Source organism: Sceloporus undulatus, chromosome 3, assembly GCF_019175285.1.
Source record: "Sceloporus undulatus isolate JIND9_A2432 ecotype Alabama chromosome 3, SceUnd_v1.1, whole genome shotgun sequence".
Classification (NCBI taxonomy): Eukaryota; Metazoa; Chordata; class Lepidosauria; order Squamata; family Phrynosomatidae; genus Sceloporus; species Sceloporus undulatus.
The window spans coordinates 65,798,036-65,824,351 of record NC_056524.1 but is presented as its reverse complement, the minus strand read 5'-3'; the positions used below and the strand labels follow the sequence as shown (position 1 = coordinate 65,824,351).

At 42.1% G+C, this 26,316-nt stretch overlaps 1 protein-coding gene across 1 annotated transcript; it reads right to left on the bottom strand.

Moving 5' to 3' along the window:
* Positions 1–1,049: 1,049 nt before the first annotated feature.
* On the bottom strand, positions 1,050–24,042 carry IL10RB (interleukin 10 receptor subunit beta). The gene is made up of 7 exons (XM_042460663.1): positions 23,675–24,042; positions 14,349–14,472; positions 9,815–9,978; positions 6,354–6,526; positions 4,701–4,860; positions 3,455–3,597; positions 1,050–1,944 (listed from the first exon to the last, which is right to left on the bottom strand). Exons 1-7 carry the CDS (start codon positions 23,724–23,726, stop codon positions 1,756–1,758), a joined length of 1,005 nt encoding a protein of 334 aa, XP_042316597.1. The 5' UTR covers positions 23,727–24,042; the 3' UTR covers positions 1,050–1,755.
* Positions 24,043–26,316: the final 2,274 nt, after the last annotated feature.

The following is a 26,316-nucleotide window of genomic DNA, read 5'->3' as shown; positions in this document are numbered from 1 at the left end:
CAGATACTATTTATACCACATGTACATCCAATCTGTGTTCATGGTTCTGTCATGCCTTGTTCCTAGGACTATGATACAGACAGTGAATCAGAAGGACAGGGGAATGTGCCAGTGCTTGAGTTGGACAGTGACACTCCCCAGTAGCCACAACACACAGACATGGACTCAACAATACTTGCTGGAGTGGAACATAGAGAGGGAGGGTTTGCAATGCTCAGAGCATTTATATAGTTCATTAATCAGGCAACAGCTACCAGACCATAAATGTTGTAACTCCCTTGGGAGGTTGTTGCTGACAACTGACCATTTGGCAGGAAGCAACACTCTTGTGTCTTGATTCCTGGCTCCTGTTTCCAAAGGACCTTGCACCCTGCAGCATAAGTTGACCATGCTACTTGACATTCCCTTGGACTGACACCTTGGCTTTCTTGCTGTATCCTACTGACTTGGACTGCTTGAACTCTGAGAACTGGCTGGTAAGATTCTGTACACAACTGGGGCTGCTACTGTCTTGTCTTTGATGGACTTTGTTTGGTACTCTACCCCTGGCTGGCCTCCAAGCTAGGAGAGGTTCTGTACATCCAAAAGTCTCCTTGTAGAGACCAGTACCCCTATATAGCTCAGGATATGTGGCTATGCCTATGTTACTGAATACTGTCCTTCTACATTTGTAGCTTTGACTTTTGCAGATTTGATTATTCGTGGATTTTATTAATATGTTCTCTCTAGGAATAGCTAGGTCCTCTTTAACCAACTTTAACCAAACGTCACCCAGAGATTCCTGGAGAAAATACTTCACTAGGCATTTGTAGCTCCTCCAGAGCAATTCTATGGTCAATGTCTGGCAGATGTTGACCACAGAGTTGCACTGGAGGACCTAGAGATTCCAGGAGATGTGTTCTCTCAGGTAAAAACATAGTGTTTTTGTTATTTGCAGTTTTTCCACACTCACGAGGTCCTATGCCCTTATTCCCAGTGAATGTGGAGGACAAGTGTACTTTTCACTGAAATAATATCACTTAAAGGCAAATATGTGTCATGAAACAAAGTACAAAAGAAACATAATTTTATCTCACGAATATAAACTACTCTGTGCAATACAGTACAATATATATCCACTCTAATAAATATTTAAAGTTTTATACTATCATTTAAAAAAAAAGGGAAACTCACTTAATATTTTGGACTTTTGGGGGGGGGGGGAGGAATTGAGGGATTCAAAAAGCATTATCCAAGGAAAGTCACATAATTGCAGCTAAGATGGTCAAACACATTGTGATTAGAGAGGGCTTATCCTGGGAATAACCAGCAACAAATCATACACAACATTTGCTGGTTATTCCATGGTTATTCCTGGGATAAACCCTCTCTAATCATGATGTGTGTGATAATCTTAGCTGCGATCGTGTAACTTTCCTCAATAATGCCTTTTGAATCCCAAGATTTCCCCCATGTGATAAAGTCCATAGTCTACCCTTCATTCTGAAATTAAGTCTTCTGTCTGTATGCATATATATAAATAAATTTCAAATATATATTTTATATACATATTTCTTACCAGATGTCTTATAACAGAATAAATATTTCTACAAAATTAAAAAATTTGCATAAACATAAGAATTTTTAAATTTGCAATGTGCAAAGTATAAATTCCTTCTTTGTAAGGGCCCCAAAAAGGACTACTAAGGCCCCTCAAAAGCAGTATATTATTCCTTTACAGTTTTAAACATGTACCAAGGATATACAGTCTGAACCTCATTTAGGCTTAGAGGTTTCCTCTTGGGATTGTTCAAGCTGCTGTTCTGCGTTTCTCAATTGCTCCTCAGATTCGTCAGCAACATTTTTTGACTCCTCTGAGAGGACAATTATTTTGTCATAGGTATGTTCTTCTCCTTGTGACTGGGACACAAGAAACTGTGAACCGTAAGAAGGCTTGCTTAGAAACTGTGGGGAGAAAAAAAGAAATATAGTATCTGTGTCATCCACTTCTTTAATAGAGAGAGAAAAAAAGAGAAACGAAGAGGGAGGGAGGGAGGGAGGCAGACTTTTAACTAGTCACAAATCTTCTGTTGACTGTGCCCAAGAACTAAACGTGTGAACCAAATATCTAATGGCCCATCAGAATCCCTAAGAATTTCAAACTTCATTTTTAAAACATGATTTCCCCCCTCTAGCCTTTATGCTAAAGACATTGCATTAAAAGATATAAGTGACATTTCCCAGAGGTTAAAACATTTCCCAGATGGCAAGAATTTTCAAACTGTATCATAGCATGTCTCTCCAAGCAAACAGCTAGGTGTTGTTACTCATCCACCTGTAAAGAGGGTTCAATGGAGCCCTTTCAGGCCTACTTGTCTAATAGCCTTCTGCATACCTTCCAACTGTCCAGATTTTGCAGGAAAAGTCCCAATTAATCTTTTTTATCCCACTTTTTTCAGTTGTTTTAAAAATGTCCCAAATTCTGTATCCTCCTCCCATTTCCCCTCTTTGTCCTTGACTTACTTCAATTGCTGCAAACCAACTTTAGAGTGCAAAAACAGGACCTTATCGCTCAGCATTTTAAACCGACTCTAGTCTCTTGGGCTGGAGCCAGAACGTGGGATGGAATCAGGGATTATCGCACATTAAATTGCCACTGAACTGCCAGACGCCATCAGCCCGAGTCCTAGCTGGGTCCTAGCCGTGCTCTGCCAGAACATTTTAGAAGCCAGAAAGCTCCGAGCCTGGGAGGCTGGAGACGATTTAAAATACTGAGCAATAAGCTCCAGCAGTTTGTACTCACCTTGGCAGGGAAAGAGGAAAAGAGGGGGCAGTATCTGGCCTTTCCCAGTAGGCTCAGGCAAAAGCAAACTGATGCAACTTCTCCTAGCCTGTCTTTCCTTCCTCATTAGTAATTTCTCCCATTTTGACCGCACTATGATGTTGCTTGGCCACACATGTCCCAGTTTTCAGCTGTGAAATGTTGGGACAGTAAGCTTCTGCAGGATGTCTATAGGCTAAAAGCACTGTAATATATTTGGCTATATAATCTATAAAATGAAACAAGAGGCTGATTTGTGCTTCACCATGATAAGATGAAATTTTTAATTGTACCACTTCTAAATGACTGTGTTACACGAAAGGAGGCACAGTGACCATCTTATCATAGCTTTCCATTGACCAATGTTTTAAACGTGAGAACTGAGCTTGAACTGAATAAGACTCACAGAGTGGCTGTTCATATTTTGGACTATGGAAAATAAATGCACTCATGCTCACTTACTTGAAAGTAACTGCCTTATTATAAGGAGACTTGTTATTACGACAGCCAAGATTAGTATTGACTGCTATTTTTTAAACTGTACTTGATTTCAGCAATGTAGCAAACAGTGTTTATATAGCACATATCACCATTTAATAAACACTATTAGTATTTTGTAAAGATTAGAGAGACATAAAGTACAAAAGAACAAACCTCTTTGAAATGCTGTGGCAAAGTATATGAAGGGAAAAAAACATATTTGATCCGTCGATAAATATGAAAAATTATTAAGGAGAAGAAAGGGAACGATATCAACACTAATAGTAGGATAACAGTTAACAGGCCTGGATTTAAACCTATAAGAGAAAAGAGAATATCTTAACACTGCTTATTCAATACAGTATGGAAAAAACATAATGAACCTATCTTTCAAACCAAAGGTGGGGAATTTGTGGCCCTCTTGTGTTTAAATGGCAACTCCCACCAATATCGGCCAATATAATCCAATGTTAAGGAATGATGGAAGCTGAAGTCCAGTGACTTTTGGAGGGCTCATTGCCTATCTTAAGTTTAAACAAAGGCATGACATTTTCCAATTCACTACTTACTGACATATCTAAATAAGAAGTTTCGTAATAAAAAACTTCAGATGTGACAATACTTATATTTGATGCTAGTTGCACAGAAGAAATGAAAATAAAATGTGGGCCATTACATTTGTTTCCCCAGGTAAGGAATTCCCTCCTTTTGGAGGCCTGATGCATCTTGAAACTGGTTTCATGCTGGCACTATGGCTTTCAGTCAAAGCTCTTCAGATCCAAAGATTTTGCTCAAATCTGTACGAGTATATAGTTTTAATTGGCTTTAATTTGTTTAATAGGCTTTTAGATTGTTGAAGTTTTTGCTTACTCTTTTACATTTTTAAGTTGTTTTAAATTGATTTTATCATAATAAGATCTTATGATATAGGGATATAAATATTTTAATAATAAATAAATACACTCATGCTCACTTACTTGAAAGTAACTGCCAACAAATGAAACCAGGAGGATTTACAATCAGACCTCCATATCCATGGATTCTTTATCCACAGATTCAACCAACTAACCATAGCTTGAAAATATTCAAAAGAATATCAGTCCCGAAAAGCAAACCTTTATTTTGCCATTTTCTATAAGGGATACCATTTTACTAAACCATTGTATATAATGGGACTTGAGCACCCACGGATTTTGGTATCCACAGGAGCTTCTGTAACCAACCCAAATTGGATACCAAGAACCCACTGTACTTGTGAATAAACATGCATAGGAATAGTCTACAAATTTTATAATAGTTTTTATAAGACTGATTTCATAAGTGCTGGTACTTCTCTTGAATCAAATCAATAAGGGGTGAAAAAAGTACAGAACCCTTAATAATGTCCTTTTCTAACAAACATTTAATCCTTAAATATTACCAGGGTCAGTTTTGTTAGTTGTATGGGTACAAACGGGTTCACTCCACCGCCCGCTTTTATTCAAATTCTCAATAAATACTTGAGCCTTGAGGCAATATGATGTCATAGGATCCAAGTCAGGTATTATTTGGAAAGTGTAAGTTGAGTTCACATCTAGAACCTAGTAGGAAAGTATACAAAGTCACAACAGTTAACTGTCAAATTAGAAACTTCACAGTGCAATGCTATCCTTGATTTATGCTGATTGCACAAGGATAGGGTTGTGAGTAAATTTACTTGTGCTGGTGGAGTTTCTAATATATCCAAACTATCATTTAATGTTAGTGTACCATCATGACAACAACTGAGAAATAAAGCTTCTTGGGGCAATATCCCTCCACCCCCGCAACACACAACTGGCATCCTGTTGGCAAATTATAATGGTGCAAGTCAGACTTACACCATCACCCCTACTTTTCTGTTTGTTGCATGGGTCAGAATTCACTACCAAATACACAGTGACAAAAATGTGCCCCCAAACCCATCTTTGCTCACTATACCTCCCTGAATCAAGCATGATTGGTGGGTTGTGGGGGTGGAGGGAGCAGCTGTAAAGGTCTGGATGTTTTCCTACAGCTGAGCACAGAGCAATGACAACATCTGCAGGGATCTCCAGAACACACCCAGAAGTCACTATGGATGGCTGTCCCTATGCTTACTTTGGTGGTAACTGCCATCAAGTCAACTGTGACTTAGGGCAACTCTGTGAATGAGAGATTTCTAAGTCATCCTGTTTTCAATAGGCTTGCTCAGGTCTCGCAGATTCAGGGCCATGGCTTGTTTGAAGGAAGCCATCCATGTCATGTGGACTTACTCTTTTCCTACTGCCTTCTACCTTATCAAGTATTATTCCTTTTCCATTGAGTCATGTTTCCCTATGAGATGCCCAAAGCATGACAGTTTCAATCTTGGCTTCTAAGGAAAAGTCAGGCTTGATTTGCTCTAGGGCCCATTTATTTGTCTTTTTACCAATCCATGATATCCACAGCACATTTCAAATGAGGTTATCATTCTATCAGCTTTCTTTAATGCCTCACTTTCATAACCGTACATAGAAATTAGAAATATAATGGCATGGGCCATCCTAGCTTTAATATGCAATAATATATCTTCACACCTCAGGATCTTATATAGTTCTTTCACAAAGTTTTCTTGGCAATATTTGTTCAGAGGGTGCTTACCTTTGCCATCCTCTGAGGCTGGGAGAATGTGACTTGCCCAGTGAGTTTCCATGGCTGAGCAACGATTTGAACCCTGGTCTCCAGAGTCGTAGTCCAACGCTCAAACCACTACACCATGCTGACTATGAGATAATTTTCCTCTGCCCATACTTGCTAGGTCTTGGTCCTAAATCACAAACCTCTCCCTGGAAACTGGGTGGAGATTTCTTAGGAAGTATCATTTTAATTGGGTCCACAGCCTGAGGCTGATTAGACACCCTGTTGGGAATTTGCTAGAATCTATAATGATTTGGTTGCTGGAGCTGTCTTGTAATTAACTGTTAGTCCTCCTGACGCACAATTCAGAGTATTCTTGTACTACTTAAAAGAATAATTATAGTTAAACACACATTCAAGAAAAAGTTACAAATCCCCAAATGCCAGCAAGCATTACCTTTTCATCACTATGATATTTCTTCCAGATTCTGATCCTGTAAACCACAGAAGTATAAAAACCTTTAAAGGAATATTTTACACCACTGCGTGTAAAGAAAGGGTCTATGAGCTGTACGTTCAAGACTCCAGGTTTTGTAGCTTCAACTTGTACAACAGGTGGCCCAAAAATTGCTAAAAGAGAAGAAGAAAAACAACAGGTAAGCTCTTTTACTCTGTTCTTGGATCCATTTCAATATACAGCATGATATATAATCTGCTCTTTTAATATATAAGAGAGCAGTAGACTGTAAACACCTTGACTTTTCAGCTGAAAATTAATGTGTATTTCAAGTTGTACTCTGATTTACAAATTATTTTTTATTAATTAATTGCAATCCTGGTAGCTTTGCAGAATACACTCTCCTATGTACTCTTCCAGTTATCTGCCATCTTGAACTGAACCACTGAAGTGCTGTAGCTGTCATTTTTAATCCAAAGGGGTGTCTGGTGAGAAGGTACTCTTACTCTTGCAACAAAACAGCACCAGTTTATTATATATATTATATTAAAATTGGGCTGAATTTCTTTCAATAGCATCTCACCAACATCTAGGTTATAACTAAGCAGAAGAATTGAAGGAGCTTATTTTTATTCAGAAATGAAATATAGTTATGTGCACCACCTCCCACTTACCTGCTGTCTCCAATAACATTTCAGATGCCTTAAAATGATTTCCATATTTTTGTTACAGTACTATACATATACATACACACACACACACACACACACACACACATATATATATAGAGAGAGAGACAGACAGGCAGGCAGGCAGGCAGACAGACAGACTAAGGTACTATATTGTTTTAATGTATTTTAAGCATTTTTATCTTTTTAAAGTATTTGATATTTTAGCATTGAATTTGTTTTAATTATTGTAGTAATTTAATACTAGTTTAATGTAATGTAATACAGTAAAGATCTATTTATTGTCATGGGGCTACGTACAGACTTAAAGTCTGCATCTATTTAGAAAAGATCAATGAGACTCAATAGAACTTCAGTTAGTCATGACAAAAACAAGTCTCACTGATTTCATTCAGTGTGATGTTTACTCCAAACATGTTCCTAGCATTACCATTCATAAGGCTTTGTGCAGCTACTCCATTTTTTTTTAATCTTCAAAGGGTTATTTTTTGTGGAGGCAGGTAAGATAAATTTTGAAGAAAGAATGAAGAAACCAAAGGGTACTTCTGGATCTCTTGAACAATCCTGCGTATTTGATGGGCAATTGTAATAATAATTTTCCAAAAGCCCCAAAACCAGAACGCTCATTTTTAAGGGCCCTTTCATGCTACATAATAGTAGTGCTATGTTTTCTCTTTAACTGTCATGATCCTGTCCTATGGAATTCTGAAATTTGAAGTTTTAAGAGGGGTGTTTAGAATTATGTACCAGTGAGCTCTAGTGCCGTCAAAATTACAAACCCCAGGATTGCATAGGATTAAGCCATGGCAATTAAAGTGGAATAATAGTGCAATGTGTAATGTGAAAGGGCCTTAAGACTGAACCTAACCTGTGTCTTATAAGCTAGTGTAATGTATCAACATTCTAACAGTCATACATGCCAAAAATGCAATATCCCTGTTGTCATTAAACTCAGCAGAGCAAGGCTTTTTTAAACCTCAGATTATGGGTCTGGGAGAATGCTTTTAGGAAAAAATATGTAGAGGAAATTTGTGGAAAGTGTTGTGCAATTGTGCAAGTGTTGTGAAAAACATGCAAACAAAAAATGAAACTATTTCAAAGGGCACAACAGAGAGAAAGGACTTCTGAAGCTGTACAAGAAAGGAAACAGAATCTTGGGAGTGTGCCAATCAAATCAAAGGGCATTGAGGGAAACATTCATGTTCAATGAAGAATGCTGCCAGCTTACTGATAAGCAATGATATCAGGTCTTCAAAACCATTTGTGTAGTTGAGGGGGGGAGGGAAACCCTTTTGTTCCTTTGAACTCAAGTACATACATTTTGCTTTCATAGTTCACTGCAATATTTACTGTAATGGGTCTCAGACTAGATGTGCTGAATATATAAAATCCAGTTTTTCATATCTGATTTGAAGTTTGCCTTTCAGTACAGAATGTAGGATGTTCAATATTTCCTAATGGCTAATTTGCTAATTAGACAACTTGCAGTATTTAATATTACTGACACTGCTGACTAACAGGGCTTCCTCTTTCTCACCTCCGTCCTTTAATTTCTGTCCAGCATTCAGCTGCATGCATTATTACATCTGCCCACCACTCTGACCACATCTCTCCTGTGTTGGCATCCCTTCACTGGCTTCCCCTCCCTTTCTGCATTCAGTATAAGTTCCTGCTGTCCATGTTTAAAGCCCTCCATGGGCTGGCCCCTCCTTACTTATCAGACCTTCTTTCTCCTCACCTTCCCACTCGGGCCCTCCGTTCTGATAGTCAAGGTCTACTGTCCCAGCCCAGGATTTCCTCTGCCCCATCTCGGATTCGCCCCTTTTCACTCGCTGCCCCTCACTCCTGGAACCTCCCCCCCCCCCCCCAAACAAGAGCCATCACTTCTTTAACCAGCTTCAAAACGGAGTTGAAGACTGTCCTGTTCAGAGAAGTGTTCCCAGGCCTTGCATAATTGTCGCTTGCCTCCCTGGATGAAGATTAACCATCCATTATGAAGCCAAGCCCTCCCTTCAGTCCATCTGCCTTGGTCCAGGCCTTGGAGGTAGAGAGGAACTGCTGGACCTCATCCCCTTCCCCACCACTACTCCCTTCTCCTTTTGTGTGGTGTCTTTTTAGATTGTAAGCCTGAGGCCAGGGAACCGTCTAATTAAAAAGACTGTATGTACAGCGCTGTGTAAATTTACAGCGCTTTATTAATAAAGATTAATAACAACAACAACAACAACAACCGATGAACCATTCCACAAAGCAGTTCTTGCACTTTAAATCAGGGATGCACCAAAATATTTTGCCACCAGTGACAAAGGACAATATAGCTCACTTCATTCCATGAGAAGTCAGTTTAATTTTGCTTCTAAAGTCTACTGTCAGAGAAAGAGCTCTGGCCTCGGAACCTCTCTGAAGTATCCTCAGGTCTTTCCAAGATCAATGAGGAAGGAAGTCAGTGTGCTGGGAGAAAGTACAGGGGACTCTGTGGATCTGAAAGACCCATCACTTCTCTAGTTCTTGCACTGGCCAGCAGTTACCACACTGGACTGTAAATCCTGGATCTGGCACATGTCAACTCCCTCCTACTGAAACTGGTTAAAGGAGGGGGAGATAGCCAGGAAGGAATGTGGATGAAAAAGCACAAAAATGCCACTCCTCTCTCATTTATACCTGTTGTAATCCCAGAAGGGTTTTAAAAATGCCAGTGTCTCCAAGTCCACAAGATAAGGTTTAGGACTGCCCTGCACTCTTATGGACCATTCAACTGGAAGACTGACTTACTGTCTGTGTAAGGTGTAAAGTTGATGTTCACCCAATTTGAGTATTTATTCTCTGATTCACTTCTGACTCTTATAATGGAAGGGCCATAGATAGGTATACTTGATATATTGCACTCTGTGAAGATAATTCTTCGACACATGTCAGCGAATGTTTGATTAAATTTTCTGTGGAAGAAAAAGAAATACTGGTAACATGTTATTTGAGAGACTAAGGGCTCATTCCCACTTACCTTTAAACCACTCTGAGATTCGCCTTCGCTCCATGTTGGTAAATCCAAAAGGTATGTTGTTCCCACTGTGAAAGCGGATCTTTTCATTATCCCCTTGTAACTGCTTCTTGTTTGGCAAGATTGTCATCCCCACTAGTTTGTGCTGCTTCAAAATGCATGTCAATCATCTGTGAGTCATTAGTGACGTATGCGGCAGCCTGGGCAGCCCAGCTTGGGAACTATATATAGAAGATTTGATTCATTGGTTTTACAACTACTTGACTCACTGATTGCAAGTGCAGTCGCCCCTCCTAACTTGTGGATCTGAGATTCTCGCCCTTGTGGAGGGGCGACCTCCGCTATTTTCAATGGTGTGTGCACCTGGCACACATGCCTGGGCCATATACACAGGGTGTGCTCCATTCAAGTCTATGGGGTTTGAATATGCACAAACCTCAGTTTTTGCGGGGTGGAGTGGGGTGTGGAGCGGATCCCCCGTGAAAACAGAGGGCCGACTATAGTTGCAAAATCAATTAATTGAATCTTCTATCAATTTTATTTTTAAAAATTGATAGAAGATTTGATTGATTGGTTGCCTCACTGATTGCAAGTAGTTGCAAAATCAATGAATCGAACCTTCTATCAATTTTTTTTAAAAAAATCATATGCCCATAGGTCACACCACAAGCAGAAAGGCAGCGCTGGGGGGTGGGTGGGGGAAGAACCACTAAGAAACTACTGTCTAGAAAAACTGTGGTTTTTTGCATTTGCCTCACTTTATTGCGACAGAAATCAATCAAAGTAGGATCGGAACCAGTTTGAAATGGGAACAATGGTCATATAACCTGATCAGCAATTTGTTTTATATCATAGAGGGAAGACACCCTAAAGAGCTCTCTCTTTCAATTCAGTCACTAAATCACAGTGTTAATTCATTTTCCCCTTACCTTTTGTATTTAATAATTTATCTGAAATGTTGACAGAGAACTTTCACTGGAGACTATTTCCAGGTAGGTGGGTAAGCATTTTACAATACTTTTATGTCTACATTCAGTTGCTAACCCAGACTAGAAAACTCAATGTATCTACTCTAGTTGGGAAAAACACATAAATTTAGGTGTCTTAATAATTTAATTCTGTAGGTTTTTTTTTAAAACGTCATGGTTTATTGTTGTTGTGTGGCTTCAGGTTATTTCTGACTTATAACAATCTACCTCCTCTGAAGAAATCTTGCCAAGCCCACAAAAGGTTCACCTTAGGTTCGTTGTAAGTCAGAAATGATTTGATACAGTTGCCCACAATAACAACTGTATGATTCTGTCATGGGGTTTTCTGGGGCTGAGAGTATGTGACTTGCCCAAAGTCTTCCAGCTGGTTTCCATGGCTGAATGGAGGACTAGACCTGTTTTCCAGAGTCTTAGACCAATGCTCAACCACTATACCCTGCTGGCCTGTTTACTTCATAATACAGAGTATTATATGGGGGGGGGGGGGGGGGAAGGGAAATTTTCCTTTTGATATATTGTACAAATTTAAGTTAGTTCTGTAATGGTGCACTTTGATCCAAAACACACTGCAGAATTAATCCAGTTTGAGTCTTCTGTAACTACACTATTTCAGTGCTAGGGAGTCCTGGGGACTGTAGTTTATTGTGGCAGCAGAGCTCTCTGACAGAGAAGGCTCAATGGCTCACAAAACTACAGTTCCCAGAATTCTCTAGCACTGAGCCAGGGCAGTTAAAGCAGCCTCAAACTGGATTATTTCTGCAGTGTGTTTTGGATCTCAGATCTTGTTTCAAATCCTCACTCAGATACTAATGACTCAGTGGCTGTGCAGACCGCCCCTTTTAGAGCCAGATCAAGGCTGTGGCAACCACATGCCATGGCCCAGGTCTGGCATTTCCGCACACTGCAGCCCTGATCTGGCCTTTCCTGAAAAAGGCGGCTTTATGGCACTCCTTTGGTGCTGCATCATCTAAACACAGCGCCAGAGGAGCACCATTACACTGCGCTCCATGTGGTGCGGTACATGCCATCATGCCGCCATGGGGGCAGAGTCGGGGTGAGCATCATGGGGACGCCCCAACTCTGCCCCCAGGCGGGCCTTAATGGCTGGTCTGCACAGCCTGTTAGTATGCAAATTATGGCTGGCATCCTGTTAGGCAGTTATATTGATGTAAACTATATTTAGACTCTCCTAACTATTTTGCATTCAAATTTATGATTGTGGCACCATTGCAATGACCACAAATGTTCCTAAAGCTCTCCTTAAAAGCCAGACAGCTGCACCTGTAAATTTAGTTCTGTGGCATTGGCAAGCAGGACACTGAAGGATGATGCATACAGTCTCCTTCTGTCAGTAAGCCACAGCCCAATGAAGAGTTACAGCAGGACCACACAGGGATCCCTGCTTCTGTTTGTTGAATTGTGGCTCACTGCTGGAAGGAGGCAGGATGCCTCATTCTTCAACACCCCACTCTACAGGTGCTGTTGAACTCTTCCACTCAGTACAGCTACCTGGCTTTTCAGATTGGTTTTAAGGAAATAGGTGGGAGATACAGGCTACGTACAATATCATAGCTACATGTCTCATGCAGGATCTCATCCTGTACCTTTCTCATCTGAATGAATGAATAAGTTTATTATGGTCAAAGACTAGTATCAAAAATAAAATAGTACATTGAAAAGTGAAATAATACACACAATGAACAGCTTTGATTTAAATTAATAAAATGATAATAAAAAGATTATAAAAAGATAAAAGCCAAATAGTAGAATTTAAAATATTATATTTCAACTATGGCTATATTTCAACTATATTTCAACTATTTTCAAATACTGAAAATAGAATACAAAATTAGATGAGATATTGAAAGCAGACATAAGCACAATTAAATAAATAAAACTGACAAAATATTAACAGACATGTCTCAGTAAGATCAACTAACTTAAGTTGATTTTGCTATTCCTACAAGTGATTGCAGATGCACAGAATTGTGCCACTTTATAGGTTATATGTGAGCTGCAGTCTGATAATCAATGTTTTAGGCAAAAAGCTTCAGATCTCCCTGGGTTGTTTGACAGAATTCTTTGTGGGTGTCATTATAAAAGGGATAGTGAAATAATATATGACTAGCAGTTTCTATATTACCTGTTTTACAAGGACATGATCACTTGTGAACAGAGTTCATAAAGTACTATATGGCTTGAATATCCAGACTATCTGAAAGACTGTATTCCTTACAGGAATGTTTGGTGAAGACACAAGAGGAACCTTTTTTCATGGCTGCTCTCGTGGCTGCTCTCATTTTGGTGGAATTCCTTCCCATGGAAAGCTGGGATGGCCTCCTCTGCTCTGTTTTCACTGGCAGGAAAAACATTTTTGTTAACTGTTAACTGGTTGTTGCAGATGGTCTTTTAACTGGGGTGTACTGTATGTACAGCGCTGTGTACATTTACAGTGCTATAGAAATAAACTATAATAATAATAATAATAATAATAATAATAATAATAATAATACTTTTATCATCATCATTATGTTTTAACTATCTTTTCAACTGTTTTAACATAATTTTAAAAATATGTTTATTTATTTACTTCTATTTTGTTTTACTTATATGATAGGTTGCCTTGCGTTCCATAATAGGGGTAAGCCAGGAGAAAAAAAATGAATTCATCCGTCCATCCATCCATCCAGTCTTTTCTATGCAAACCGTATAAGCAGCTAGAGATAGAGTAGAACCGTCTTTGAGGTGGCACCAGTGTTCTTCCGGGATAGCGAAACGACCCTAAAACATAGCTTCCTATTATGCACAACTCTCTTTCTAAAGATGTTGCTCGTATGTGGATGAATGGAAAAATCAGTCCAATGAGAAATGTTACTCATGAATCAGCCAAGTATTCATTTATATCCCACCTTTCTCCCAATCTTAAGGTGCAAGGTAAGATTACAACATATCAAGACATCTCAACAAACCACAGTAATGTATTAAATGTTTTAAAACAACCACTGAAACACATTTAAAAAAAACATCACTTTAATAAAAATATTAAAACACCAGCACCTCCATTTATATCCAGTTTATCAGTGAAAGCCTGAGTGGTAAAAATGGTCTTTGCCTGCAGGCAAAAGGGGTGGGTGAGTATTCCACAGTTCAGGAGCAGCAACCAAGAAAGCCCTCTCTCATGTCCCCACCAAAAGTACTTCTGATGGTATTGGCCTCTCAATGGAAAAGAAAAAGCACAACAGTGCAAAGAAAGAACTGGTCTGTGTTTACTTTTTAAAATCTGTATTATTGCATCATTAGCATTTGCTCAGACACTTACTTGCTGTGTTGAACTGTATAAACCATGTTTTCGTTGTGAAAATTAGGTGGATCCCATTGGAGAACACTATCCAACATAATGGAATGAACTCTTACATTTTGAGGCTCTGGCACCATTCCATGTACTGTAATACATAAATAAAACATACTATTTGACTTAGGTGAGCTTGACATTTTTGAATTTATTAGAGAAAAACATGCAGATATTTAAATGTGTTTCATATGTAGATATAGTTAATTCTTTCCACAGACTTCTGAGTTCTTCATATTTTGCATAATACACATAACACATATATTATTCTAGGTGTATTTTTGCTGTTTACTAAAATACAACCTAAACCCTCATTTTTGGAATTACAATACAAAAGGGCTATTAAAAAACTGAAGACTGAGAAAGGGGCAGAACTTCCAGTGTTCTTCAGCATCAGCTGTGCCAGGTGGGTTGGCTAGGGGATATATAGTCCACCCTTTGTCTACCCTTGGTAGAGATTCTAGAAAGAAAAGCCACTCTCCAGAGAAGTCACCTTCCAGTTGAAGTGGATAGGGCAGCAGAGGAGGGAAGCAAATCTATTCTGCCATCAGTTTTCCTTCTAGTGACAGACAGGAGGACTGAGTACAAGCCATTGATGGTTTGGCGGGATACAGACGGGCAGGGGGAGGACATCTTGGAGTGTATTCTGCTGAATGCGGGAGCCTCCAGACGGCCCGCCCCGGGGGGCGTGCTTCAGGTGTGGAGCTTCCACACGGGGGGCAGTGAAGACGCCTCACCTGGGTCCGTTTCGGACCCAGAGCTTCCATACCGCCGCCTCGGAGGACGCTGCAAAAAGAAGAGGCAGCTTCCTCACGGGCGGCCCAAAGCGCGGCTTTTTTTTTCTTTTGCCGCATGACAAGTGCGCAGCTTCGCAGCTGGCAGCGCTAACACGGCGGGCAGAAAGCCTGTCTGCGCATTTAAAGCGCCCAAGCCCCTTTAAACTTTCTCTCCCTACGAGGCCATGGAGGCTGGCATCTAGGTGCCAGGGAACCCCAGCATCAACATCACAAGCCAGAAGTCGGGCCTGATACTGGCTGACTGTGCCTACCCCATTCGGAAGTGGCTCATGACCCCCTTGAAGAGAAAGAAGAAGAAGAAAGCAGGGGAGGCTGTGAAGAATGCCCTGGCAGATTTTTTTCTGACAAGGAGAATCTGAAGGATGGCTCCTGTGCCACATCTGTTGATGTCAAGTGGCATTGTACTGTAATAGCATAAGCACATGAATAAATGTATCCCATATCCACAGTATGAGTCTGCCTATCATTCCGGATCTGTTGCTGTGGGCATGTTTTGCCACGTGCCTGAGGGGACACACACAAACACACACACACAAAGGCTCCTGCGCCTGTTTCCTGGGAAAAAGATACATCAGCTCCAACTGCCAATTGCCCCTTTGACAATGTATCAATCCCCCTCAAATCAAGCTTTCCTAATGGCCCATTGAATGTATCAATGGGGCACCCAGAGACACTATTGGGGGAGAGATTCAAACTGCTCCTCTGAAAACTTTCATTGGGCCTAGACCACCTTGGCCTACGGCCCTGAGCCGCAGGTGCCCATATATACCCGGGCGCAACTGTGCAAGACCCCAGGACGGCGATCGACATGGCAGCGCCACGCAGGAGGGTCCCGGTCCGAATCGCCTACTGGGACAGATGAAGAGGTCGGTATCCTCCTGGACTCCCTGATGCCACAGGCAGCTGCGAGAAGGTGAGGCTAGCACCAACAAGCCAACCGGGGGCATTTTCTCGAGGCATCTCGTGCCCTCCGAACCAAGGGTTTCAAAGAACGCTGCACCAATGTAGAGTTAAATTTAAAACTCTGAAGGCAGCGTTCTTTGAAACCCTGGAGGATTTCGGAGAGGCGGCCCCCGGTTGCAGGCAGCCACCCATTCTTCTCGCGGCTGAAGGACCGTGGATCAGGGGAGATCGGCCCAGACCAGAAGATCGCCGTCCTCCGGTAAGGCAGACTCTTGCCATGCCCTGTCCCCCCCTCCTGTACCGTCCCTGCCTCCTCCCTTCCTGCATGGTGCCAATGCCATCCCTCCTCCTTCGCAGGCGTGCGGCCGAGGCGAGGCGGAGGGAGGGAGGCACCTGCCAGGTCGCCCTCCCACCATCCTCGGGGACGAGGATGTCCCCAAGGGTGGGCCACAGCCAGGACCAGCTGCTGTGGCCCACTCCGCAGCCAGAGCAGGCTCTCTGGCGGCAGGTAGGTCCCCAGGGTGAGGGGTGGGGGTTGCTGACTGCAAGCCCCCACGACACTTGTGGCCCTCGTCTGCCATGCCAGCAGGACTTGGCCTTCCTTCCTCTTTTGCGGGCTTGAAGTCCTCGCTGCTGTTTGCTGCCGCCGAGGAAGAGGAGCCTGGGCCGAGCCGCCGCCTGCCAGGACAGCCCAGGGCACTTGGCCCTCGATGCCAGTGCCCTGGATCGTGTCCTCCAAGCCCGGCAGCAAGTAAGTGTAGAGTGAACCCAGGAAGGGAGTGGGGGCACCCAGAAACCCTGCCTGTGGGAGTGGGTGATGGGCTCCACAGGCTGATCCTAACCATCCTCTTCTTTTCCCCCCACAGAGAACCGGACGGAGAGAGGTTCGCTGCGCTGGAGGAGAAGGTGGAACAGCTGGCGGAGAGAGTCTCCTCCATGGAGGAGACTCTGCAAGAGATCCTCGCCGGCTTCCCGCCCCACCGCCTCCTCCCCCCCCTGAAGCAGCTTCCTCCCTGCCCCCTCTGCCATCCCCCCTTCACCCTCCCCCTTGTAAAATATGTAATTATGTATATAGAAATCGTTTTGTTATTCTTAATAAAAAAGTTTATTTTTTTTAAAAATTGTGTGGTTAATTATGCGCAACTGCGGCGGTGTGGCTGTGAGTGTGAATGAGGCGCAACTGTGCAGTCTAAAGCTGAGCAGGAGTGGTGTGAGGTAGCAATCTCCAAACTCTGTCCTTCCAGGCATTTGGACTTCATGTCCCAGAATCCCAGACCACAGGGCAAGGGTGGCTGGGGATTCTGGGAGATGAAGTCCAAATGCCTGGAAGGACAGAGTTTGGAGATTGCTGGGTTTGGGGACACAGTGAGCCAGGCATGGTGGGAGGAGAGAACAGGAAGGGTAGAATAGAGTAGATAGGGCTGGGAGGGAACACATTCCTGGGAGGCAGAAATGATGTCTTTATGGGACATCATGGGACCTAGTGCCTGTCAGTGCTCCCTGCCCCTTGATCCCAGGCCCAGGCCCCCTGTAGTTGCCCCTTGCCTTTGGGGGCAAGTTTAGAGGGCATCAAAAGGTCTTGGGCACATTCAACCTCCGGGGTCTCTTTTTTTTTTCTTTGCCGCTGGCTAATGCGCAGCTGCGCAGGTCTAAGCAGCGCCGGCAGAAAGCCTATGGGCACATTTAAAGTGCCCAAGCCCTTTAAAACAAAGGTGGTTTCCTGCCGCTGGTGATCAGCTGGTGTTTGGCATCCTTGTCCGCTTGCACTTTGCCAGTGTCAGCAGCATCATAGATGCCTCCTCTCCTTTGTCCCCGCGCTCCTGCTGAATCTGCAATGCGCAGCCACAGCTGTCGCCGCTGCCACCGCTGTCCCCTCGCCATCTCCCCTCACCTCCCTTGTACATATGTCTAATTTACAGTTTTTAGCGTTTTTTATTGTTAGGTGAAAATGGCAGAGGATGTGTGTGTAGGGGTCACTTTAAAGTCAAACTTTCCAAGCGCCATGCGTACATCTTGCTCTAGGGTTAGGGTTGGGTTACGAGGCTTAAAATGCGCCGCAGCTGTGCCTACACTTCCACAGCTGCATGGCAGTGGACGTTGCAATTAAAGCCTGACTGCAAACTGCGCAGTTCACCAAGACCCAACTGACTATGCGACGGAGCTTTTAAATGGGCAACTTAAAGTAATGGCGTGAGCAGTTCTGGTGTACCGGTGCAGCAGCTCTCATTACTCTTCTTCCCCTTCTCGATATGTGTCAGCATTCAGGTAGGACTGCTCCAGTTTCTGCAGTTACTCCAGTTCTGGGACCATGCCTTTTTTTCGGGGTGCTGGTGGATGGCTGAGCCATCCTGCCTGGTGGCAAAGGGGAGCCGCCACACAGCTGTGCCAGGAGCAGCCGAACTGTGGCCCGTTCCCAGGTGAAAATGGCGCAGATGTGTAGGTGGGGTCACTTTAAATCCCAAACTTTCCCTTTCACTTTCACAACCAAAACATCCGCCGGCAAAAGTTACAACTTCCCCGCGTTCTACAGCAAGGCATGCGCACAAAGTGGCTCTAGGGTTAGGGTTACGAGGCTTAAAAATGCGCCGCAGCTGTTGCCTCAGCTTCCACAGCTCCATGGCAGCGGACGTTGCAATTAAGCTTGGCTGCAAACCACGCATGTCCCGTACCCCGACCCATTATGGGACGCAGCTGACACGGAGCTTTTAAACCGGCAACTTATATTTGCGCGTAGCAATTCTGACGTATCGGTGCAGCAGCTTACAGATGGAGCTGGCAGGGTACGCCCGCAAATCAAAAAGAAGCGGAAAAAAGCAGCACCTTTTTATAATGCCGCTTTCTCCCGCATGAGGCGTGCGGGGGGCGTGTTCATGACGGCATTCAGGGAAAGCCCGTCTGAAGCTCTACCTTACATGACGTCATGAGTACATCCCTTTTTGCCCGTCTGTAACCCGCCATAGTTCATTTGATTTAAACTGGGCCTTTTTAAACAACTGACCTACTAACTTAAAGTGTTAGTACCAACTGAGTAATCTGTTGAATTAATGAATTACAGAAATGGAAATTATAAAGTTCCAGCTTGGAATGTGTACTCTAGTTGGGTCGTTGGATTTATACTATTGTTGGGGGAAGGCAGTTGAATATACTTTTCCCATAGAGAAAAAGAGACTCCATTAGAACTTTCTGCTCCCACAAATCAGGGAGTAGCCTGATTGAAGAGTATGAATAATGTGCCCAAGCGCTGTTGTGCTCAAAGGGGAATGTGAAGTTTGCGTGACAGCACAGCATTGAGTCTTTTAGTAGGATTCGATGCATGCAATGAGACATTAAATCTGGAGGAGATGAATTGTTTGGAATAAACCATTTTAAGAAGATTTGATTCAACATGAGGAATACTTTTTTCACTATAAGTGTGGACTAATAATAATAATATAATAAACAATGCCAGGTGAGTAGACAATTTTTCCTCTCCTTTGAGGACAGAAAAGGACAGATGGCCTCCATTTGTGATGTTTTAGTGCCTTTCCTTAGAGCCAAGGGATGCAATAGATAGTTAAACAATCTTTTCCCATTCTTGTGGGCTGGACTGTTTTTTTTCCTTTCAGGTTCTGGAATGTGAGTCCAAAAAGTAACTTTTCCAAGGTCTGAGTTGAATACACTTTTTCAGATTTAGAGCAGATCCTGTGAAATCAATGATCTTGTATCGTTTAGCAAGAGAATTTGGTGGAAAAAATAATGTCTAAATTCATAGGAAGCCAGTTTTCACTAGAGTTCTGAATTAGAATAACAATTCTTGTGGTTTATTAGTATAGCTAATAACAAGGTGGACTTGTTAGCAACTGTTTTATGAATATCGTATTAATCGTCTAACAAACTGTCAATATCTTCCTCATTTAATGGACCCATTGACCTCATCATCTATAATCCTACTCAAACCTGTTTCTCTGTGTAAAGAGATCTTGTAGCACTTTGAAACTGTGCAAAAGTTGCCAGCATAAGGTTTTGTAGAATTGGCCATACCGTACTTCCCAGATGGAGGAAACCATGAAATTGAGGAAGTAAACCAGAGCTTCATTGCATGAGAAAAGAAAGCTGAAATGGAGGGGAGAGTAGTGGCTTTCTCTGTGCCTCTCTAATGACATCGTACACTTCCATTTTCTTCCCAAGGGAGGCAGCCAAAAAGCATGTGTTTTGTTCGACAGGAAAAAATCCAACCATGTCCCTTGTGGGAAGAGAACAACATGCAGAGAAGCACAGAGAAATCTGCTATGCTGTCACATTCAGCTTTCTTTCTCATGCAATAAGCTCCAAGTCTAAAAAGCTTAAGCTACAACTTCTTTCACACAATAGTCTCAAAGGTGACACAAATCCCTTTGCATACTAATGTCCCAGACTAACCCGTTATGTCATCTTGTGCTCTATATCCATACAACAGATATATCTATATATATCCGAAATTCCTCATAAGAGTTAACACATCTGATGAAACAGGCTACAATCCCGTGAAGCCTTGTGCTTGATTTTTTGTTTGTTAATTTTTAAAATGCCAAAGGAGTCACTAGTTATTTTTGCTGCAACAGATAAATGTAATTACCCCCAATAGTTTTAAGTGAATCATGACTAATGCAGAACCCTTGAAACCGACTAGTTTTCAATTAGTCATAATAACTTGAAATAGACCTAGGACTGCATCCAGACTCATTGTGACTAAATATGGACAAAAACTATGATTTTGTCTTATAAACAATTTCAGTCATTGTTCCGGTCAGTACTTACTCAAACTTGGAAAAGCAATACAAGTATAAATTTATCTGAAAAAAGGATATGATAACAATGTGACATGTCTTTATGAAAATATTTCTGTTAAAAGTCTAAAAATGAATTGACAGCTGAGAGCTTTCAATGAGAAAACTTTTACCCATTCTTGCAAAGTGCTACAAATGTTAAAGATACTGTGAATTACCAAAATATTACAAAACTCACTAAGCTTGAGTTGTCCTATCCTGTTCTCTTTTTGAATTTTTAAAAATGTTAGCTACTGTAAAACTGAACTAGAGAGTGTTCCATTATTTTTTACAGGGCAGCCAAATATCTTTGGCAGATGTTTAATTTGTTTTTAATTAGAGGAAAGGAAACTTATTTAGTACTGTGGGATTTCCAAGTAAATTTCACTTTGTCTTTCAGAGCTGTCAGTTCAGAACATTAAGTGTTGTATAACCAAAAAAGTAAACAAACTAGTAATTTTTGGTTACTGGAAAAATTTTGAAATGCCAGTTATACTCACTGGGCATTGTCTAGTTTAGATAACCTAAAGACACATTATTCATGTACATAGGTGTTTTGTCCCAAGAGCGATGCTATGGACTTGGGTGTAGTAAGGCCTCTGGCTCTCGGGATCACAGCCAGAACAAAAGACTTGTCCACAAATTTCATAAGTTTCCAAAAGCTTACTGGTTATAAACAAAAAACACAAACTGATTTTTTTTCTCAATAGTCTTTCCTAAATACCTTGTTCTCTCTTTGGTGGATTCTATCTTTCTTCTTCTGAGGACTATCTTCTTCTTTTGTGGACTTAGCTTTTTGTCAAAGGAAAATACTCTCTCCAGGTCTGACTGGCTGAAATCTTACTACACAACTGATACAACTAGAGGGAGACAGTGATGTTTACACTAAATACCCTTAAAGTGCTACTATTCCACTTTGACTGCCTAGCTGCCTCCTGTTGCATTCTGGTACTGGCAGTTTTAAGGAGGGGTATTTAGAATACCTGAGAATTCTAATACCCCTCTTAAAACTGCAAATCCCAGAATGCAACAGGAGGCAGCTAGAGCAGTCAAAGTGGAATAGTAGCACTTTAAGGGTATAGTGTGATAAACATCAGTATAAGACCCTGGGATTTCCCACAATCCTTGTCTTTCTTAAAGCTATAGATCTGTATTTCCCCTCTTAAACTAATACATAGAAAACCTAATATAATCTTAACTAAATATATGTCTCAAGAGCATCAAAGATGCTCTGGAGGCATGACAATATGAATGTTCTTTGGATTATGTCCAATTATACTACCTTCCAGGTGCAAGATTGTTGAAAGGTTCTGAAAATTAATAACATGGACATGTTTTACAGCTGATAATAGGGATCATGCAACTCCCCAGTTTCAATAACTGTACTGTTTGTTTCCAGGCACAATTCAAAGTGCTGATTATGACCTATAAAGCCTTACCTGGCTTAAGTCCAGTCTATCTGACAGACTGTATCTCCTCACAGAACCTATCTGGGCCTTGAGATCCTCAGGTGAACCCCTTCTTTCAGTTTCAACACTTTCACAGCTATGGCTGGTGGGGCCATGAGGCAGGGTCTTCCCAATGGCTATTCCAAGGCTCTGGAGCTCCCTTTCTGGGGAGGCTAGAAAGGCCCTGTCCACCAGAAGGTAAGACTTTTTGAACCAAAGATTTTTAAGAAAGCAGCTGTGTTGTATTATTTTAATTGTACGTACTGTGTTAAAAGTCCTTTTTATCCTTTTTTAGTATATTTAAATTGTTTTCACTACTGTAAATAATCTAATTTTATTTTAATGTTGGCCTGTTGCATGTTTTAACTATAGTTCAATCTTTTTAATTTATAAACCACTTTGAATCTCACTGAGCATGATAACAGAGAAAGGACATGGCAACCTACTACTGCTAGGGAGATTCATTTTCCCTCCAGCTAACTTCAAGATTGTAAATAAGCTCACTGGAAACAGGGGTCCTAAGGGGAGAGACAGACCACAACATCATCCTTGCTATGCTAACCCTGCGAGCCCAGGTTTTACAACACCACCAACTCTGGGGTTCAGTGGGCTTGTGGATCTCTGGAGGAGCTGCAAAAGTTTGTATTTAGGCCACATGCAGCCTGAGGAGGACTGCATTTCCCCCACCCTGACCCATAGTTCTTTATGTATATCTCAGAAAGAAAGAAAAATGGTATTTAGGGATTTAAACTAAAAACTTCAATTCAGCCCAAAATGATGTCTATGGCAAGGAAGCCACCATGTGTTATATATAATGTTTGCAAGATCCTTTACTGTTCTCTTGGCATAACCTGATCACTAGAATCCTAGAATTATAGAGTTGGAAGATTTTCTAGACTTCAGCTCTCAAAATTCCCAAGGCAGAACAACTATTAATGAAAATTAAGGAGGAAAGTGTTAAAGGAAGGTTACAGCTAACAACAACAAGTGACCTGAGTGCTCGACAGTGACTCTGGAGACCAGAGTTCAAGTCCCAGCTCAGCCAGGGAAATCCACCTTGGGCAAAAGTCACACTCTCTCAGCCTCAGAGGATGGCAATGGCACACCCCCTCTGAAGAAATCTTGCCAAGAAAACCCTGTGATAGGTTCTCCTTGGGTTCACCCTAAGTTGGAAACATCTTGAAGGTGCATGACAACAACAACAACAACAACAACAACAACAGTGGCCTGAGTCCTGGACTGCGACTCTGGAGGAAAGAGAGGTGCCAGAGATGCAGGGCCTCCAGGGGTGGAGGGTCCAAAGTGGGAGCCCACTAACAGCCCCCCAGCAAGGGATGCTCCCCCTCCCTCTCCCCAGTCCTGACCTGAGCAGAGGAGGCAGAGAAGGAGGAGGCACTGCCCTCTGGGCCCAGCCATGGCCCTCCGAGTCCCTCTAGGCGCCGGCTTCCCTGCTCCGCCTGGAGGAGCTCCCCCTGGCCTTCCTCTTCCCCATCGCCCCCCCCTCCCTGCCGCCGCCTCGGCTTCCTCTTCTTCCTCTTTTTCCTCTTCCTCTTCCTCCTCTCAGGCAGGAGCCAGGTGAACCTTGTCCCCAGGAAGGCAGGCAAAGGGAGGGAGGCAGGCAGGGAGAGGAGAGGAGAGGAGAGGAGGCACCCAGGGCCAGCCCTCTTGGCCCCGAGCCCAGGCACACCTGGCTCTTCAGCCGAGGCTGGCCCTTTGGCCTTCCAGCCCCGGACGGAGGCGGAGAGCCGGCGGCAGACTTTGCCCGGCTGCAAGTGGAAGCCTGGGCTCCAGAGTCAGAGAGACAGATAGAGCTAGAGATAGCCCAGCGCTCAACCACTACGCCACACTGGCTCACTATATATGTTTGTGTGTATGTGTATGTATGTGTGTGTGTATATATATATATATATATATATACACACACACACACACACACACACACACATAAATATACATATATATAGACACTCTCATACACACATATATACACATATATGTGTGTGTGTATGTGAATACATCATGCACACACACACACATATATATGCATACATTGAGCATGACTAAGAAGCATGAATTTACATTTATATTAGTGTTTTGGGCGTTCATTTCGCAGTGCCCTACATTTTCCTCAAATCTCCTACATTTTGGGGTGCCTTGTCCTCTTTTGCGGAGAGAGAGAGAGGGGGGGGGCACTGTTGAGTCCAAAGTAAGAAAGGTAAATTGGGGAATGCCACACACTTGTTGCCATGGGAAGTTTTTTGTGGGCTTTTGGGGCTATGTGTTTCCACCCCAAGAGGAAGGGAGCCTGCTCCCGGGGTGCTTTTCTTGCCCCCCCCTGCACTGAAGTTTGGGGTCTGTGTTTGCTTTATAAGAAGAAGAAGCTGGAGCTGGTCCAGAGGAGGGCTACCAAAATGGTGAAAGGTCTGGAAGCCATGCCCTCAGAGGAGGCAACACTTCCAAGCTCTGTAACATTCAAAACAGAGTTTGCAGCACCTGACTAGTAGTCTTGTTCATAACAGGGTCCTTGGCGTTGCCTCCTTCACGGTGTTGCGGTAAATCAAAGCTGATTTGATGGCAAACTGACAACAACAATTCATGTCAAAAATGGAAAGAGAAGTTAGGACAGCCTTCCCTAATGCTATGCCCTCTTGATGTTTTATAATACAATCTTTGTCATCCCTGAACACTGGCAATACTGATAGCAGGGATTAATATTGATTGTAGTTCAGTATAATCTGGTAAACACCACCTGGGAGAAGGTTGGAGTTTAAAGTCCATTTTAAAATGACAGTTTACATGCTTTATATGCTTATGATGTGATGTTGGGAGGAGGAGCAGGAAGTGGGTGATTTACATTTTAGCCACCTCTAAGCCCTCAAGCAATTCAATCAATTCTTTTCTTTCTATACTGCCTTTTCCAGGGCTCTTGGCTCTCCAGAATGCCATGACAACAATATTTAGTGATTTCTTTTACATTTTACTGTGAAGTAAAGAGACAAGATCTCCCTCACCCCTCACTGGCATTGCACATAGGGAAGCTGACAAGACTAGCATTGGAAATCTCATTTCAATACCAATGACTTCTGTTTTTCATGTACAGGAAAATGGTTCAGGTTTTGTCTTGGCAGTGTATCTTTAATGCTCCATGTTGTCGCTTCACCTACATGGTGTGATAGGCAGAGGCCACTTCTCACCACAGATGATTTAAAACAAAACAGGAAAAGAAACCAGCTCCTACGATGAAACCGAAACTTGAAAGACTTTGAGAAGTCCCCTTGCTTGCAGGCTGGGGCAGAGGAGAGGAAACCCCAGAAGATGCAAATATCCACATGGGATGGAATATCACGTTTAGATGAAAAATCCCCTGCTGGATAATCCAAATTTGTCCATCAGTTAGTTTTGGTGCTTTCTGAATGCTTAAGATATTATTTTAGCAAAGACCTTATGGATGCTGGTGCTTCTGAAATATGAGTTTTTATGTAACATCCACCCCCAAGACATTCCCAAAGCTATGTTGAAGATAATGAATCATGATTGGTTTAAAGGGAAAAAATGTATGCATTAACTCCTAGAAGCAGTTGTAATATGAAAGGATGTATGCAAATTAGAAGATGTTTAACTTTTCTATTTTACCTGGTTTTTTACCCCCTACCTCTTCTTTTTCTTGCTATTATATATATTTCCACATAATTTTCTCTTCCCTTTCTTTTCCTTCCCCCCTCTTTTTACCCTATAATTCCTTTTTCCTTTTCTCATCATTTATCTTTATATATATGCACATACGTAAAATCTTTTTAAAACAAATAAAAAATATTATTTTAAAAAAGAGACATTCCCCATAATCTTTTTACTTGAGTAAGTATTTCTAAACAAATTTAGCAAATCTTTCTGTGATAAATCCTGCATTCAGACTACTTCAGCCATATTATCTTATATAAACATGCACACACCTAGGTCCAGTTTACAGAAGCAAAGCTGGCAATTCACCAGCATATACTTGCTGTAT

What these genes read in the sequence shown, in the direction of transcription:
- IL10RB (XM_042460663.1), bottom strand. Translation starts at nt 23,726, where the DNA reads ATGGCTGGGCCCAGAGGGCAGTGCCTCCTCCTTCTCTGCCTCCTCTGC. An exon ending in TCTCTGCCTCCTCTGCTCAG is followed by an intron (nt 14,473 to 23,674) that starts GTCAGGACTGGG and finishes TATGTATTACAG; the next exon opens with TACATGGAATGGTGCCAGAG. An exon ending in CTTTACACCTTACACAGACA is followed by an intron (nt 6,527 to 9,814) that starts GTAAGTCAGTCT and finishes CTTCTCTTTTAG; the next exon opens with CAATTTTTGGGCCACCTGTT.